At 43.7% G+C, this 14,571-nt stretch overlaps 3 protein-coding genes across 11 annotated transcripts; 2 read left to right on the top strand and 1 right to left on the bottom strand.

The window, feature by feature from the left end:
- Positions 1 to 257: 257 nt before the first annotated feature.
- LOC109780141 (uncharacterized) lies at positions 258 to 5,167 on the top strand. 9 transcript variants are annotated; one of them, XM_040388605.2, is made up of 6 exons: positions 259 to 532; positions 1,604 to 1,766; positions 3,486 to 3,599; positions 4,430 to 4,623; positions 4,711 to 4,870; positions 4,994 to 5,167. In XM_040388605.2, exons 2-5 carry the CDS (start codon positions 1,638 to 1,640, stop codon positions 4,850 to 4,852), a joined length of 579 nt encoding a protein of 192 aa, XP_040244539.1. In that variant the 5' UTR covers positions 259 to 532; positions 1,604 to 1,637; the 3' UTR covers positions 4,853 to 4,870; positions 4,994 to 5,167. The 9 variants fall into 9 exon arrangements, 6 of the variants coding, with proteins under 6 accessions (XP_040244539.1, XP_040244538.1, XP_020194310.1 ...); XM_040388604.2 differs by having other exon boundaries at positions 4,991 to 5,167; XR_005755825.2 differs by having other exon boundaries at positions 260 to 532; positions 4,711 to 4,905.
- Positions 5,168 to 7,093: 1,926 nt separating this feature from the next.
- LOC109780142 (cysteine proteinase inhibitor) lies at positions 7,094 to 7,844 on the top strand. Its single transcript, XM_020338723.3, has 2 exons — positions 7,094 to 7,365; positions 7,544 to 7,844. The coding sequence occupies exons 1-2, from the start codon at positions 7,222 to 7,224 to the stop codon at positions 7,721 to 7,723; spliced, it is 324 nt and encodes a 107-aa protein (XP_020194312.1). The 5' UTR covers positions 7,094 to 7,221; the 3' UTR covers positions 7,724 to 7,844.
- Positions 7,845 to 8,250: 406 nt separating this feature from the next.
- Positions 8,251 to 13,987, bottom strand: LOC109780143 (uncharacterized). The gene is made up of 6 exons (XM_020338725.4): positions 13,743 to 13,987; positions 12,080 to 12,152; positions 10,383 to 10,476; positions 9,393 to 9,506; positions 9,244 to 9,292; positions 8,251 to 9,039 (listed from the first exon to the last, which is right to left on the bottom strand). The coding sequence occupies exons 1-6, from the start codon at positions 13,773 to 13,775 to the stop codon at positions 8,548 to 8,550; spliced, it is 855 nt and encodes a 284-aa protein (XP_020194314.1). The 5' UTR covers positions 13,776 to 13,987; the 3' UTR covers positions 8,251 to 8,547.
- Positions 13,988 to 14,571: the final 584 nt, after the last annotated feature.

Here is a 14,571-nt window from a genome sequence, read left to right as displayed (position 1 = left end):
AGGTGGAGGAGCGGAGGGGAGGAAAGGACGCGATTGGTGCGAGACTGATGGAAGACTGACGGAGACCACTGGTAGGTGGGATGGAGCGCAACGAGATGCACGGCTGGTGTTTCTTTTTGTGAACAAGGGAGATCAGGTATTTTATTTTTCTGGTCGGCTGCTCGGGATCACTAGGGAGTCGATGGACGCTCGCTAGACGCGTTCTATTTAATTTTTTTAGGGGAGCGTCCTATTTTGATACAGAGGCCGCAACCGCATAGATATCCAGACCGACACGTTTCGAGCGCCCTTATACAATTGCAGCACTATTCCCTAGCCAGCGAACGAAGAGAGCGCCTCCCTCCCGACAAGAGAGGCCTTCTTTCCGAGCGCGACTGCTAGGGTTCCTAGCCGCCGCCACTACTGCCGGCCCTCCGCCGCGGGCCGAAGCCTCCGCGCTGCCACGCCGCCGGTATAGGATCCCAGCAGCGCCTCCCTCCCTGGAGCAGCCGCCGCTCCCACACATCAACGCCGCCGCCCGGTGCATAGGCAGGTAGCCACCAGTCCTTCGTTCTCCCTCACCCCGGCCCCTCCTTCCTCCCTCCTGCGTCTCTGTTTGTTTAATTTTTTTCCTGTTTTTTGTATTCGACGAGTACTTGCTGTAGATCGGATATTGTGAGAATATAACTATGACTATTTCTTGACGAGTTCTTGCTGCATGAGTTCAGGATTTTGCTTGATAGGTGTTTGTGATATTGCTTGTAGGGGCAAATATTTATACATTGTTGTTATGAAATTTCTTCAGATGAGCAAATGTTTTTCTTTAAACATGTAAGCAGTGAAACATACAATGACTGACGATACATGAAAAATTAAGAGATTAAGTTGTTTTATCTGCACCGTCTTGACCTGAAATCAAAGCTTAGGAGTAACATGCAATTTGAGAGAGCAGGAGCTTTGTCTTGGTTATACTGGCCGAAATTGGTTAACACACTAGTACTAGTGGTATTATTGGCATGGTAGATGCCCCTAATCTTGTTTATGATTGGTAATATGGTGGTACTATTATGCTGTGTTGTTGATTTTAACAGTCAGACACTCAGACCTAAAATATTACCGTTTAAAGTGATTATATCCCCTTTTGCATGTTAGTTGATTGATCTTCAGGTTCCACCTTCCGTGTTATGCCATGCTGCAAGCCTTTATGTATTTTTGCTCAGATTATGCACACAAGAGAAATTGTTGGTTTCTTGTTTATTCATACAATTTCTCCTGCAATTATGTGTATCCTGTTACAAGTCAATCATTCTTTGGGTTTTTTACCTAGTCAACCTCACTAACAATGTTACACAAGGCTTCATTTTCTGGTTTTGAAGTTAAAATTAATTTCCGTTTCAATATATACGCTAGGAAGGTACTGAATTACATGTGTACATACCTCCCAGTGCTATGAAAGTTGGTGTCACCAACACAAGTGGATCACCTTCAAGAGAAGGAGAACAAAGATATCTTCAACAATGTTCATAGTAGGATAGCCGATGCGTTGTTTTGCAAGAGCAAGATAGGTTAGCTTTGTTGATCCATACAGATAAATCCTCCTTACTCAATATAAATATGCACACAGGCCACGCTAGGTTCAAGAGAAAGCAGAATCAGGGATGGTGGCACTTCGATATGCGGCGAGGACACTTGGTCGATTCACGCTCCGAAGACCACAGGGGTTCGGCATCTCATCGACTGCGGCAGAGGATCAACAGCGGTTCCTGCCACGGCTCATCAACACGAATGTACGTTACATGCTCTGCAAAATTCACAAATTTAATTGTTTTCCTGCCCATTGATGGATTGCCAACTGTGTAGTTATTGCCCTGTGCTAATAATTTACAAAAACCATTTTAATTACATCTTATTTCTTGTAACCCATGCGTGCAATGCATATGTGTACACAATAAAATACGACCATCCCTTGATGACATACTCGTCAAATAGGCACCTTTTAAGCGTAGGGTCAGGCAACGCCCTAGACACTTCTGAACTTCTATGGGAGCAGAATAGAGTAGTATTTAGTGGACATACATGGTTACACGCCATAAAATCACAGCATAAAAATAACAGTACAATACACATTCATGGCAAGGCATGTGCATAGCACACGGCATAGCGCTACATATCAGTCACAAATCAAAGCAGAGCACTAGGAATTCCTAAATCAAAGGAGCACAGGTGCACAAGAGAGCAGGGGAGGAGAGACCGAGAATCACATGCTGACTGGAGGTAGAGAAGGCTGCTGTGCTGCTGGGACTGCGGAGCAGCTAGTCGTTAGCCGCTGCCAACGTTCCAAAGAGGAAGAGAGGAGCATGGAGCCTACTTTTCTATTTTCGTTACCCCTTGTCAGTTTCCATGCGACGAACTAGCTTTTCCTGCCTGAGAGATCTGCTCCCCCTGCTTGCTCTGTCTATGACGTCTGATTTAGCCCAAATCGCCGCCATGTACGCCTAGGCGGACGCTGCAGATACTTCAGAGCTCTAAGGGCATGGCCAATGCATAGCCTCATGGTGATGCCCCATGTGTCAATGTAGGATCGGATGTGAGGATTTGTTTCACACTTTCAGCTTGCAGTACAAGAGTTAGCCTGAAAACTTAGTACTACTTACATAATAATTTCACACAGTGCACAGCCTGCTTTGCAGAGATGCATAAATAATTGCAAACGCATAGCATAAATTTATGGATTCCTATTTTTTATGACATTTTCATGAATGTTCGTTTCTCAGCATAATTGGCCATATTAAAATCTTAAGGTCAGCCTCAGTTTGTCACAAACGAGCTTCATTCTTAATATGAAGTTGATATGGTTCAATAGTGCACTTCAATATTTATTATGATCTACCAATCACTTTCATGTACAAAAAAGAGGGTGGTGAAATGAATTTTTATCTTTTCTTGCTTCTAAACCATCAAGTTTAGAAGTACAAGAATGCTTTATTCATTATGCACTGTCATGATTGCCAGTAGCATAAATGAACAGCAAAGTTAGTCGGTAAGAATCACAGTGCAAGACTGGATGTGCAGCAGAGATAAGCTCAGGTGGAAAGAAATGTACCTGGGTTGTCGTGTTTGGCTTGTAGTTGGGATTCTTAATTTTCTGCATACACAAAAAATCTTGTCAGAACTTGCAACAAACATTGCGGCTTCCCTGGAACAATTAGCTATCTAGTCGTACAGTCATAGTTATACCTTTGAGTCGACCATGGTCCGTGCAGTGGTGTGTCTCTCACGTTTTGTCCCTTGAACTAAACATTAAGAAACATTCCACTTGCTCCTGTAATATAGCCAGCATCACAATCCTATTTGAATGATCCAGTATGCGACACTTTCAATGTTAACAACAAAAACAAGACTGCACTCACATAAAATACTCTCTGGCAAGTTCTTTGTTATTTGTCTATCTGGATTTATCCCGGAAAAAAGGTACTGTGGCTCAGTGGCTGTGTGACCTCCATAAGATATCAGCTCCAACGGCAGCTCCTTCGACTCCGACAGCCCCCCCGGATGATGACCCCTACACGGTCTTCACCATGTACTACGGCCGTCAAGGGGAAGGGCAAGGCGCCGTGCCGGTGAATCATTTCCTCCTTTAGTTTCATGTATGTATAGTAGTATAGAACTGTCCTGTCTAATGATGAACTAGCGCCCCTTTTGGTTGACCAACAATGAACTATGCAAAAGTCTAGTATGATTTTGTTGTTTGTGATGCAACGTGATGAATCCTCTATGTTTGATGTATGGTCTTTGTTCCTACATGATCGGCTTTGCATGAATTTGAGGGTTGTGAAATGAGGGGAACAGCTTCGGACAGGGACATATGAAGGGTGAGCCCATGCTGTCCGCGGATGTATAGGGGGGCAAATTTGTCAAGTGTGGTTGTAGATGCTCTTAGGACGGTTCAACATGGTTGATGCTCAACATTTGGACGATTTGGACCATAGATCGTGTTGTTAGATGGTTGAGATGGTTTGGATCTGCCCCTCTTGTGCTTTTATAGGACTAGTAGATTGTTTAATTTGTTCCCGCATTTTAAGGGTATTTAGGTAGAATGGTCTCTTCTTTTACTTGTGCACTCAATAATACTTCTAATTTGACCAACATGTTGACAAGTTAGCTCAACAGAACGCAGTGTAAACAACTAAACCTTTCCTAACTAGTCATCATCCAAGTGTTATTTGTGGTGACACTGTCCAAAGTGTTGTATTCAAATTTAAAAATATATGTAGGGTTGCATCCATGAATCTATTACTAGATCCTTTTTATCACGCGATATATATGACTTCAATCTCGTAAATCCCTGCAAAACAAAAAAAATTGTCATTATGTAAATAACGTCGCAGTGTTCTCATCGTCTGATTCTTAATAATAGGATCTCATTTTAAGCTTGTCCAAACCTGTTCAGGGCCTCACAGCTGAGCAACAAAAAGATGTTGCAAGCCGCCTAGTGCAAATCGATGGGAAGAAAGAGGAGCTGTACAATATGATTTCTGGCCTTGAAAGGAGCTACAACGTTAGTGGCAAGATAGTCCGGCAAAATGGTCGGCTGGCGCGTCATCTTGCTGTACTAGTCAAGCCTAAACCCAATGACCCTTACTGGTAAAATCTCACAGACAAGCAGATACATATGATCTTCTTCTTTCCTTTTTATGTTTGTATTCATTTTTAATATCACATAACCTGTAGGCGTTTGCATTCAAGATCACAAAGAATTATGGACTGCATACATTTTATGGGGGGCTGTTGTTTAGGCCCTGTGATTGTGAGTGGTTTTGCCTGGTGGATGACAGAGGCACATGCAGAAGAAAAAGATGATAGTCTTGGATGAACAAGCAAAAACAGTGAAGTACTCATGCTGTTCCTTTTCACTCCACATATTAGGTTTGTCTTAAGTCAAACTTAGTATAGTTTGACCAAATTTATGTTAGTGTATTTATTTGATATTGTGAATGTTGGTATTTTTTAGCAGAAACTTGGCCAAACTTTTGAAGGTTTGACTTAAGACAAACCTAATGTGCGGAGTAAAAATAAACAGAGGGAGCATGTCTTATCTGACTGAGGAGTAAAGGTTCAAACTCTGGAATTGTATATGAATGCTGACACTTGTATGCACCTATTAATGGATGATTACTTTGATGATCTATCACTTGTTATTTTGTTCTCTCTCTCTTCTGTGCTTGTTGAAGGGACTGAAGTTATGTCATTGTCTATGTATATGATTTTGCCACCTAGTATCATCCAAATAAATATGGGTTGATAAATATGCTAACTACTGGTTTCATTCTGTAGCCAACTTCTGTCTCTTCTTTTGGACAACCATAGTATTTCACTACTCATAGTAAATCGTCTTTGATTTTCCATAAACCGAGAATGTGACCTGCGGTGAGACTGTCGCCGCCACCGTTGCGCAGACCGCCATCTACTAGACAATGTTCATTGGGTTGGATGGTCCTGTGGGATGATGACACTGGTGACATCCTAGTTGGTCGCCAAATGTCTGTCGTAGAAAAGATCCTTGTCGAGGCTGAGGTGTTCATCCTTGCATGCACACTTCGCTGCGGGGCTTGGGCAAAGACGGCTAGCAAGCTGCCGGTGGTGGTTGGCTTGCTGGGCAGGCTGCAGCGATGACGGGTTTGGTGAGCTCCGAGCAAAAGCCGACCTCATTCGACGCCGACGCCGGCGGCGTCTTTGGATGTCGTTCCCTCCTTAGAGGTGGTGTCGTGGAGTCCCTTCACCTCGCTTGTCATATCAATCTCGGACGTCGGAATGAAAACCCAAGTTCCAACCTTGTTGGAGCGTGCCGGTGGCATTCCTCGTTGCTTTCCTCTATGTACTGTTGGCCTATGTACTGTTGGCCTTGGTCGCTTGGGCAGCAGTGTCATCGACTAGTTTGGTGCGCAGCCTCGAGGCCGGTTTGAAAGTCGGAGCATGGCTTCGGAGTCCTCTAGTGTTGTAGGGTGTCATCTCCGGTCACTCGTGTGGCAGAGTCGTCGGCTCACCGGGTGCGTGGCTTCGGAGCTTGCGTGTGCGCGTCTCACAAATGTATCGATTTTCGATCAGTTTTTCTTATAAACTGGTCAATTCTCTTCTTTTTATTTTAATTCCTTTTTTTTATTTTAATGAAAAGACAGAGCTCCTGTTGATTCCTCAAAAGAAAACGTCTATATACATCCGATTCAGAAAAAAAAAAGTTAGAACATCTTATATCTGTGAATGGAAGGAGTATGGGAAAATCCATCTCTGCACCCGAGCTCATCTGCACCCCCGCTAACGAAAAAAATCAAAATAAATACTAGGAAAATTCAAAAAATATCAATTTTTTTTCCATGCGGTAGACCATTTGATGCGTGAGGTTCGATCAAATTTTCAAATCATTTGAACATCTGGAGAGCTCTCGGCAAAAAAAGACAAATTAGAGGTCCGTAAAAATATTTACTGTTCATGTACTGTTTTGGTCTGATTTGTCTTTCTTGCTGAGAGCAGCTCAGACGTCCAAATGACTTGAAATTTGGAGCAGGCCTCACGCATCAAATTGTCTACCTCAAAAATTTTGTTTTGGTTTATTTTTTATTTTTTTTGAATTTGTTACGAATTGTTTTCTAACAGGGTGCAGATGAGCCTGGGCACCAAAACGTCCTACTCGGGAGTATGTTACAATTATGAAATATATGAATCTTATGAGTTTTTCTTTTTTGACATCATATGAATCTTATGAGTTGGTTATGAATCTTATGAGTTGGTTATGACATATGTGCCATGTGATCTTATGACATGATTAACAACAACAAAAAAAGAATCATGTATGAGTTTTCAGGACGGATACCCTGCTCTTTGCTTCGCCCGCACTTGCCTTCGGAGCTAAGTATTACAACAACGCCATCCGTCGCCGTCGCCGTCGCACAGCACCAGCGCTGCTGCGTACCGCGTCCGTCGCGTCGACGCACAGCGCCAGCGCGGCCGCGTACCGCGTCCGGTCCGTCCGTCGCCCATAGCTGTCGCGCCCCCGCAAATCACACGTCGTTTGACAGGGAACATCGCACAAAAACGGAATCCCTCTACCCCCCACCTCGCTATAAAGTCTCGTCCCCCACTTCCCTCGATCAACATCGTCTGGACTCACGGAACAGATCTGTTCTCTCTCAGACTCTCTGCAGCGGCCATCCGTCGTACAATCCACCCTCCGGACGCACGGCAGCCATGGCCGAGGCGGCGCAGGGCGGGGGGCTACGCGGCCGCGGCGCTCTGCTGGGCGGCGTCCAGGACGCGCCGGCGGGGCGGGAGAACGACCTCGAGACCATCGAGCTCGCGCGCTTCGCCGTCGCCGAGCACAACACCAAGGCCGTAAGATCATCCCCGCCCGATCCCAAGTCATCTGGCGTCTCATACGATTAACTGTAACTGACTGATTAACCTGATGGATCGGTGGTGAATTTTCTTGATTAACCTGCCTGACGGATCGGTGGTGAATTTTCTTGATTAACCTGCCTGACGGATCGGTGGTGAATTTTGTTGGGCGCAGAACGCGCTGCTGGAGTTCGAGAGGCTGGTGAAGGTGAGGCAGCAGGTGGTGGCCGGGTGCATGCACTACTTCACCATCGAGGTCAAGGAAGGCGGCGCCAAGAAGCTCTACGAGGCCAAGGTGTGGGAGAAGGCCTGGGAGAACTTCAAGCAGCTCCAGGACTTCAAGCCGGCCGCCTGAAAAGATGTAAATAAATATGTTATGTGAGCTGAACCGCTCAAGCTTGTGGATGGGGCCTATCCAACACGCCAGCCTCACTGGATACTGGTGTAATATGATGAAATAAACCTGCTTCCTGCCATGTCTATGATTCCCACAAGTATTTTGCTTGTTTGCACTAAACCTCCCACATATCTCCAAAGCTTGATGTCTTGCATCACAAATAACACAAGATTGTTAATCACTAAAGCAAGAGAAAAATCCCACCTGGAAGAGAAAAATTCACACATAACACAAGATTGTTAATCACTTAGCAAGAGAAAAATATCACCTGTAAGAGAAATATTCACAAATAACACAAGATTGTTGATCACTAAAGCAAGTGAAAAATCCCACCAGGAAGAGAAAATAATCACAAATAACACAAGATTGTTGATCACCAAAGCAAGTGAAAAATTCCACCTGGAAGAGAAAAATCACAAATAACACGAGATTGTTAATAACTAAAGCAAGAGAGAAAATCCACCTGGAAGAGTGGAGGAACCTCATAAGAGCTAACATAAGCATTATGACATAGCATTTGATCTAAAAGCAACCATGATTTACAACCGGCGAACCTGTCTAGTTATATAGTTGCTACACTATATAGTTGCTACACAAAATACTAGCTACTACTGGCTATTGAGCAATCAACATATGTCACATCCTAAATCACTTCTGCAGCATCTGCGGGTACACATACTACAAGAGAATTGCTACTACATTGTCAAGCTGGGCCTGCTAGGATGTACATCATGTCATGTCTACCTATCAGCTTCTCAAACTAAATCCACGCTAGAGTCACGTCATTCTTCATTGTCATAGTCTTCGTCCTCCTCTAATCTATGGTTTGACGACAGCGCAAACTGCACCGGGTCCATGGCCATCTTGTTCATCTCAGGCATTTGCCAGCCCAGGAAATCCTTGGTCTCCACTTCTTCTTTCAACTGTGAAACCGACGGTCCTGAAGTCTGGACTTGCGGTGCCACGGTCACCACAGGAGCTGAAGGAGCCGAAGGCTGGACTTGCGGCGTATCCTCCTCGTAGTCAGCAAGATCTAAGTTCAAGTCAATGTTCCTTAAGGAGGCCCTGGCATTGCTCAAAGGGGTATGCTCTTTGGTTTCACTTGTGTCCAGAACAACGTCTCCAATCTCTACCTTCAGGTGGCCTGGTTTGCTAAATTGGGCACAACCTAATTCATGGTGTTCAATCTCCCTCTCAGCTCCACGCCCAGCACGGCGACCTCTCCCACGTCCCCTCCCGCGCCCTCTGCCGTTGCTTGTGTGGCATGCTGCCTCCTGCATGTGCAAGACTTTTATCAGCAAAAGGAGGTCGAATGGGCGACATAAAATGGGGTGAACATATATTTTGTGACATACGAAACGAGCTACAGGCTGAATAGCAGAGAAAATGAAAATCCTGAGCTCATACTAAAAACTGTTCACAAAAATGTACATGTAAGTGTAACATAAAAAGAAAAGGAACAGGTCAGAGAGACTAACATTTCTTGTCCGCTTCGATTCCTCCTCGCTTTCATCTTCACCATGTTTCCTGATGACATTTCAGCAATTATTAAAGTTCATATAAACTCAAATTAACCAATTATTAAAGTTCATATCAGACTCTAATTAACCACAATTTGAAACCTTACCTTCTTTTGCCAAGTTTATCATCAACACTAGAATCAGGTGCACCCAAATCTGGAACTTTGCTGGCTACGTTCTTCAAAAAATCATACACATCGTAACTATGAATGCACTGTTTCCTGTAATAGCATAATACTGAATGAGATAATGGGACCGTCAGAAAAAAAACAAATGTTTTGCTCAAGGAAATAATACATATCAGGATCAAGAAAATAAGTCCCATTTCTACCACAAATTGAAATGATGCAACCACCACCCAACTGCATGTCCCTGAGGACCCCACCAAGACGGTAATACCCCAAAATCAGCATAGACCACCACAAGACACATGCTTACCTACCTCTCTTTTAGTTCAAAACATGTATCAGGAAAGGTACTTTTACAGCTTCCATAATCCATATATAACACGCTGCTGACTTTGGCAAAAAGTAGCACCAGGGCCCAATCAGTTATAGGATTGACATATAAGCTAACCAACTATGACATTAAATTCAGTTCAAAAGGAGCTAGCCCATATTTGTTGACTCTTCCTGAAAATGTCATTGTGAAAGAGTACTAGAGCAATATCAGTACGTCAAAGCTTTTCACTTCTGATGTTTGTTATACAAGTGAATTTGTTTAGTAAAGCTGCAAATTGGAAAATAACAGCCAATGTGACAATGAAAGGTGGGGATCCTGAGGGTATGTCATCAGTGAAACGATGTTATTTTCCCATGTGATATTTGTAGTGTTACTGCGCAACTTGCTCATTGGTATATTTGGACACTACATAAACTACACAAGCGACAGAATATGACAGTAACTTGAGGAAACAATTTATGGGTACAAAATTGTAAGAACATGTATTGCCAAGAAAAATCAAAATGACAAATGGTAGTGCTTCCAAGGTTTTGCCATAATAATCAAGAAGTTTCATATGGTAATATAAGTTATCTCTCCAGTCAAACAAAAAGGTGTTTCGATATGACAAAACACATAAGGTCAAGGAAACTTACAGATGTGATGAACTCACTGTTTTGACCCCTTTTTCAACAGTGATATTATATGTCCTATCACATAAGTCTTGCAAAAATAGCTCCAACGCTTTGGCTGCAAATCATGATATCAGAAAAAGATGTTAGTCGAGAGCACATGCATGATGTGAGTTACAAAAAGAAACTAAGAAAATATAAGCACGTAGGTTCACTATAAGAGGCCGAGTTGCTTTGCTATCGCATATAGCTTGTGTCAATCATATATCAACATTGTACATGCCAACATTAATTAATTATATAGTTCACATAAGCACATGCAATTAAGCTATACCTTGCTGTTGATGTTATCTATACTGCTTATAAAAGTAGGGGTTTGCTTTCTACCGATGCACGGCATTTTTGTACATGCCTCTAAAATGGAATGGCTTACATTCGAAGTATGACCCGCCAGAGTGCCAATCCTAAAGTATCTTTAATTACTGTACTCACTCAATGTATGGTCCTATATTGCAAACAGCAGGTACACATCAACTCTTAACGCGCCTAAACTGTTTCTAGCACCCCCCCCCCCTCTCATTTAATGTATGTCCCACCATAGTCATCGAGTACGCTTAAGTACTCCACTCAATTTTGTGGTCCTTAATACTGTGCAATGTATACACAAGTTCTTCCCATGTCTAGCCCTCTCCAAGATTTCCCTTTCCCTGCACCATGGCTCCCCACCTAACTTGTGCTCCTCTACCAAGTTTGACCCACCAGGACATGTAAAATAAATTGACTAGCTACAAATCAGGAGAACAGAGAAAGCCAAATCATCAAGACATGTTGGTAGCATATCGCTGAGCTAACAGGGTAGAGATGAGGTGCCTGGTGGAGGAGCCAGTCAGGGGTCACTCTGGCATGGAAATATGGTGGTGAAGCACCTGTGGGGGAGGTGTAAAGGCAACTGTGGATGCGTGGATTAATATAGGAGAATAGGCTTACATGGTTGACCATTGAGCCTGAACTCAGTTTCCCTGGCCCAAAGGATTCACATTTGCACCTTAGCTCTGCTGACCTCGGTAACAAGTTCCTCCTCTTAACAAGAAAAATGACTACCGTTGCACTACATCTTCCCTATATGTTTATGGACAGTATGATTCTCTAGTTTGAAATCAAGATCTAGAATGACCATATATCAAATCATGTCATCTGAATCAAAGTGTAGTGCTGACTGACCGGCAGCTGCAAACGTGTCATGCTCCAAACAATACAAAACACGACTCTGTAAAGATAAATTCAGAGGATCTATCCCTGTCAACTTCCCGAAAGGACCAAATAGTTCTACAATTTTGCTTTTTTGTTTACACCAAGAAGGAGCAATAGATACTAATGTCTGCAATTATTTTTAGCTTCGGGTTGAATATGAGAAAATAAAAAGAAAGATGAAATTGCTATTACAGCGGTCAACACTGCCATTTCTGGAGCCCTTCAATGGAGCTATTTTGCCAACTACATTTAAATAAGATAGTACTTATTATGTTTCTAAAGAGGCGCAGCTTAGATAGACAAACGGTGTATGTAGCATATGTCTATGGCCTCTTGAAGATATGCTACCGAACTCTCTCGTTAACAACAGATGGCGAAAAAAAGATGATGTATGTAATGAAATAACTCCGGAACTGATAAGAGGCGAGTTGAAGGAAAGTTCTGCAAACAAGAGGCTGTGGAAAACTTACAAACTAGAACAGGTACTGCTAGAGCAATCTTGCCGACATCTTCATCTGCTTGCATGATCTTCTTAATCCGAGGCTGTATAACAAAGTACAAGAGGAAACTGATGTCACATTAACAGAAGAGTACCATGATACCATCTGAAAAGTAGTAGGAATCTGCCATTTTGAAATTATGACAACATGTCATCAATAAAACACTCATTAATCATAATTATGATTGTTGCATACTACAGTGCAAATGGCCTACGATGCAACTTCGATGGAAAAGGACATGACAGCGATAGTATTCACATGTGGTTATGAGCACAGGTCCTAGCAGATGAAGAAAATAGATTCTACTAGCCCTTGTGAAAGAAAGGGTAATGAAGAAGGTATCTCTATCCACTGTAGAAAAACTTTAGTATCATGAGGATTCCATTGTACAGCAAACGTATGTCATCAAAACACTTGCATCTTCCCCCAAAGATGGACCAAAAACAGATTGGAGAATATACCATGCTCATAATAAGATAAACACTCTACACTACATATTTTTATAGATTGTACACAGCTTTAACCAACACTCATTGCCTGTTGTGGGCCAGATGTCAAATAGTAGAATCCTACTGTCTATTTACCATTTGAAATATACTACAAAATCTGAACAGTACCAACTCGTCGGGCTAAGAAGCTTCCCTGCCAGGTTGCCACCACAATCTATATCTATGATACCAATGTCAACAGATCAACAACTATAAAAAGAACTCACATGCTTGATTCTATAGTTAGCACTTTGTACCAACAATCGTGCTCCTCTTTTAATTTAGGAAAAAAAGGAAGGAGCACTTGGTGTTCATTATGTGGGAATATTAGTTTAGGTACAATCGGCCCGGTTTGAAGCAAGCTACCGATCAAAATAGGAAACACCGCAGAAGACCTGGTGTTGATCATCTCTTGAGACAATTAAGCCACCTCCGCTGAAGTTAAACTCTCATTCCTAAAAAAAGCTCATATTTATAAAAGAGTTATTAATATTCATGTCCATCTATTTTCAGTAAATAGTGAATGCAAGTAATTTCTGTTAACTTCGTTCCTTAAAGAACAAGGCCTAGCAATTGAAGCACAAGGTTGACCCAAGGATTTAATCATAACGAATTATTCAAACATAAAATAAATTGACCCTAACATTAAATAATAAAGTAGATTAATAGCACACTCTCGTCCGCGGAAAGCAATATACTAGTGAAACGTTAACAGGGTAGGCAGAATCCACATAATCCAGGATTTTTCACGCATCCACCACCTACATCATATATGCCCATCTATAACCGCAGCTTCATTGCCATCGGGACAGCGAACCATAGCCACCATAAAAACAAACGTACATGAAACAAGCCCAGGATGAGCACACGCGAGAGGCTAAAAATCCTAACCGTGCTGCGAAATCTACATACTATTTACCGACAGCGCCCAAAAATTCGCCAAACGTGCATCTATCAAGCCCAGCCATGGAGAGAAACAGGTAAACATGCATATCGCAGGTCCATTGGCCGCCAATTTACGAAATCCTAACCGCCGGAAACAAAACCTAGACGAAGCACACAAAAAAATCGCGAGATCGACGGCGCGCACAGCGTAGGGGGAGGCCCGAACCGGCAAAAAAAAAACGCAGGGACATGGGTCATACCGCGGGGAAGCGGGTGTCGAGCTTCTTCCTCATGGCGCGGAGCCGGCGGCGTCGGAGAGAGCGTCCCCGGCGGAGAGAACGCGGCGGCTGGAGGTCGGATCGGCGCGGCGGACGAAGCGGGGGACATCGGATCGGAGGGGGGAGAAAGCCACAAACATAAATAGCGATTCGGATAGATTTCTGATTTGGGGATTAGGGTTTCCGTTATCGCTATCTTTTCACTTTTTTTACGGGGAAAAATAAAAACAAACTATTTTTTTCCCCATAAACAGCGCGGCCAATGGCCGCGCGAAGCGGGCAGCGGTGCGCGAACTCTCCGGCGCGTGGACGCTAAGCTCCTGGACCCAGCGCATAGGCCTTAGCCTCACGTGCGGCGCTAAGACCGTAGAGTCCATGTGGCGGATGCGACGGACCGGGTCCACGGAGACGTTTCGCGGTGGGTAAAAGCTCAGCGCGATGTGGGGGCCCGCGTAGTTAGACCTCTCCCTCGTTTGCGCGTGCGGCCGCACGTCAGCCGTCCGCGTCGCGTTCCCCGGATGAGGTGGGCCCCACGTTTCTGGCCGGTTCGTGGCGCTCCCTGTGTCCGCCGTCCGATTCGGGATCCGGCGGCTGTGGCGCCGTGCCTCGTTCGTGGCCTTGCTGCGAGAGTCATCGTCCATTCTTGGGCTGTTGCTTTATCTGGGTAGAGAGTATGCTCCGACTTGTCTTTGTGAGATCAGAATAGATTGCCGTGTTTGTTTTGAGGAGTGTTAACGTAAATGTAAAGGGAATCATGTTTCAGGGTGTAAGAGCACCTCCAAGGCGCCGACCAAACGGACGCGCGTTTTGT

This window comes from Aegilops tauschii, chromosome 1 (assembly GCF_002575655.3).
Source record: "Aegilops tauschii subsp. strangulata cultivar AL8/78 chromosome 1, Aet v6.0, whole genome shotgun sequence".
Taxonomy (NCBI): Eukaryota; Viridiplantae; Streptophyta; class Magnoliopsida; order Poales; family Poaceae; genus Aegilops; species Aegilops tauschii.
The sequence above is the reverse complement of the archived record's forward strand: the minus strand, read 5'-3'. Positions and strand labels throughout refer to the sequence as shown.

Excerpts from the sequence above, each read along its gene's own strand:
- LOC109780142 (XM_020338723.3), top strand. The coding sequence starts at position 7,222 with ATGGCCGAGGCGGCGCAGGGCGGGGGGCTACGCGGCCGCGGCGCTCTG. Across the intron at positions 7,366-7,543 it reads CCGAGCACAACACCAAGGCC|AACGCGCTGCTGGAGTTCGA; the intron begins GTAAGATCATCC and ends TGTTGGGCGCAG.
- LOC109780141 (XM_040388605.2), top strand. The coding sequence starts at position 1,638 with ATGGTGGCACTTCGATATGCGGCGAGGACACTTGGTCGATTCACGCTC. Across the intron at positions 1,767-3,485 it reads CACGGCTCATCAACACGAAT|ATATCAGCTCCAACGGCAGC; the intron begins GTACGTTACATG and ends GACCTCCATAAG. Across the intron at positions 4,624-4,710 it reads AAACCCAATGACCCTTACTG|GCGTTTGCATTCAAGATCAC; the intron begins GTAAAATCTCAC and ends CATAACCTGTAG.
- LOC109780143 (XM_020338725.4), bottom strand. The coding sequence starts at position 13,775 with ATGAGGAAGAAGCTCGACACCCGCTTCCCCGCG. Across the intron at positions 10,477-12,079 it reads AGCAGTACCTGTTCTAGTTT|CCAAAGCGTTGGAGCTATTT; the intron begins GTAAGTTTTCCA and ends CATGATTTGCAG. Across the intron at positions 9,507-10,382 it reads ACAGTGAGTTCATCACATCT|GAAACAGTGCATTCATAGTT; the intron begins GTAAGTTTCCTT and ends ATGCTATTACAG.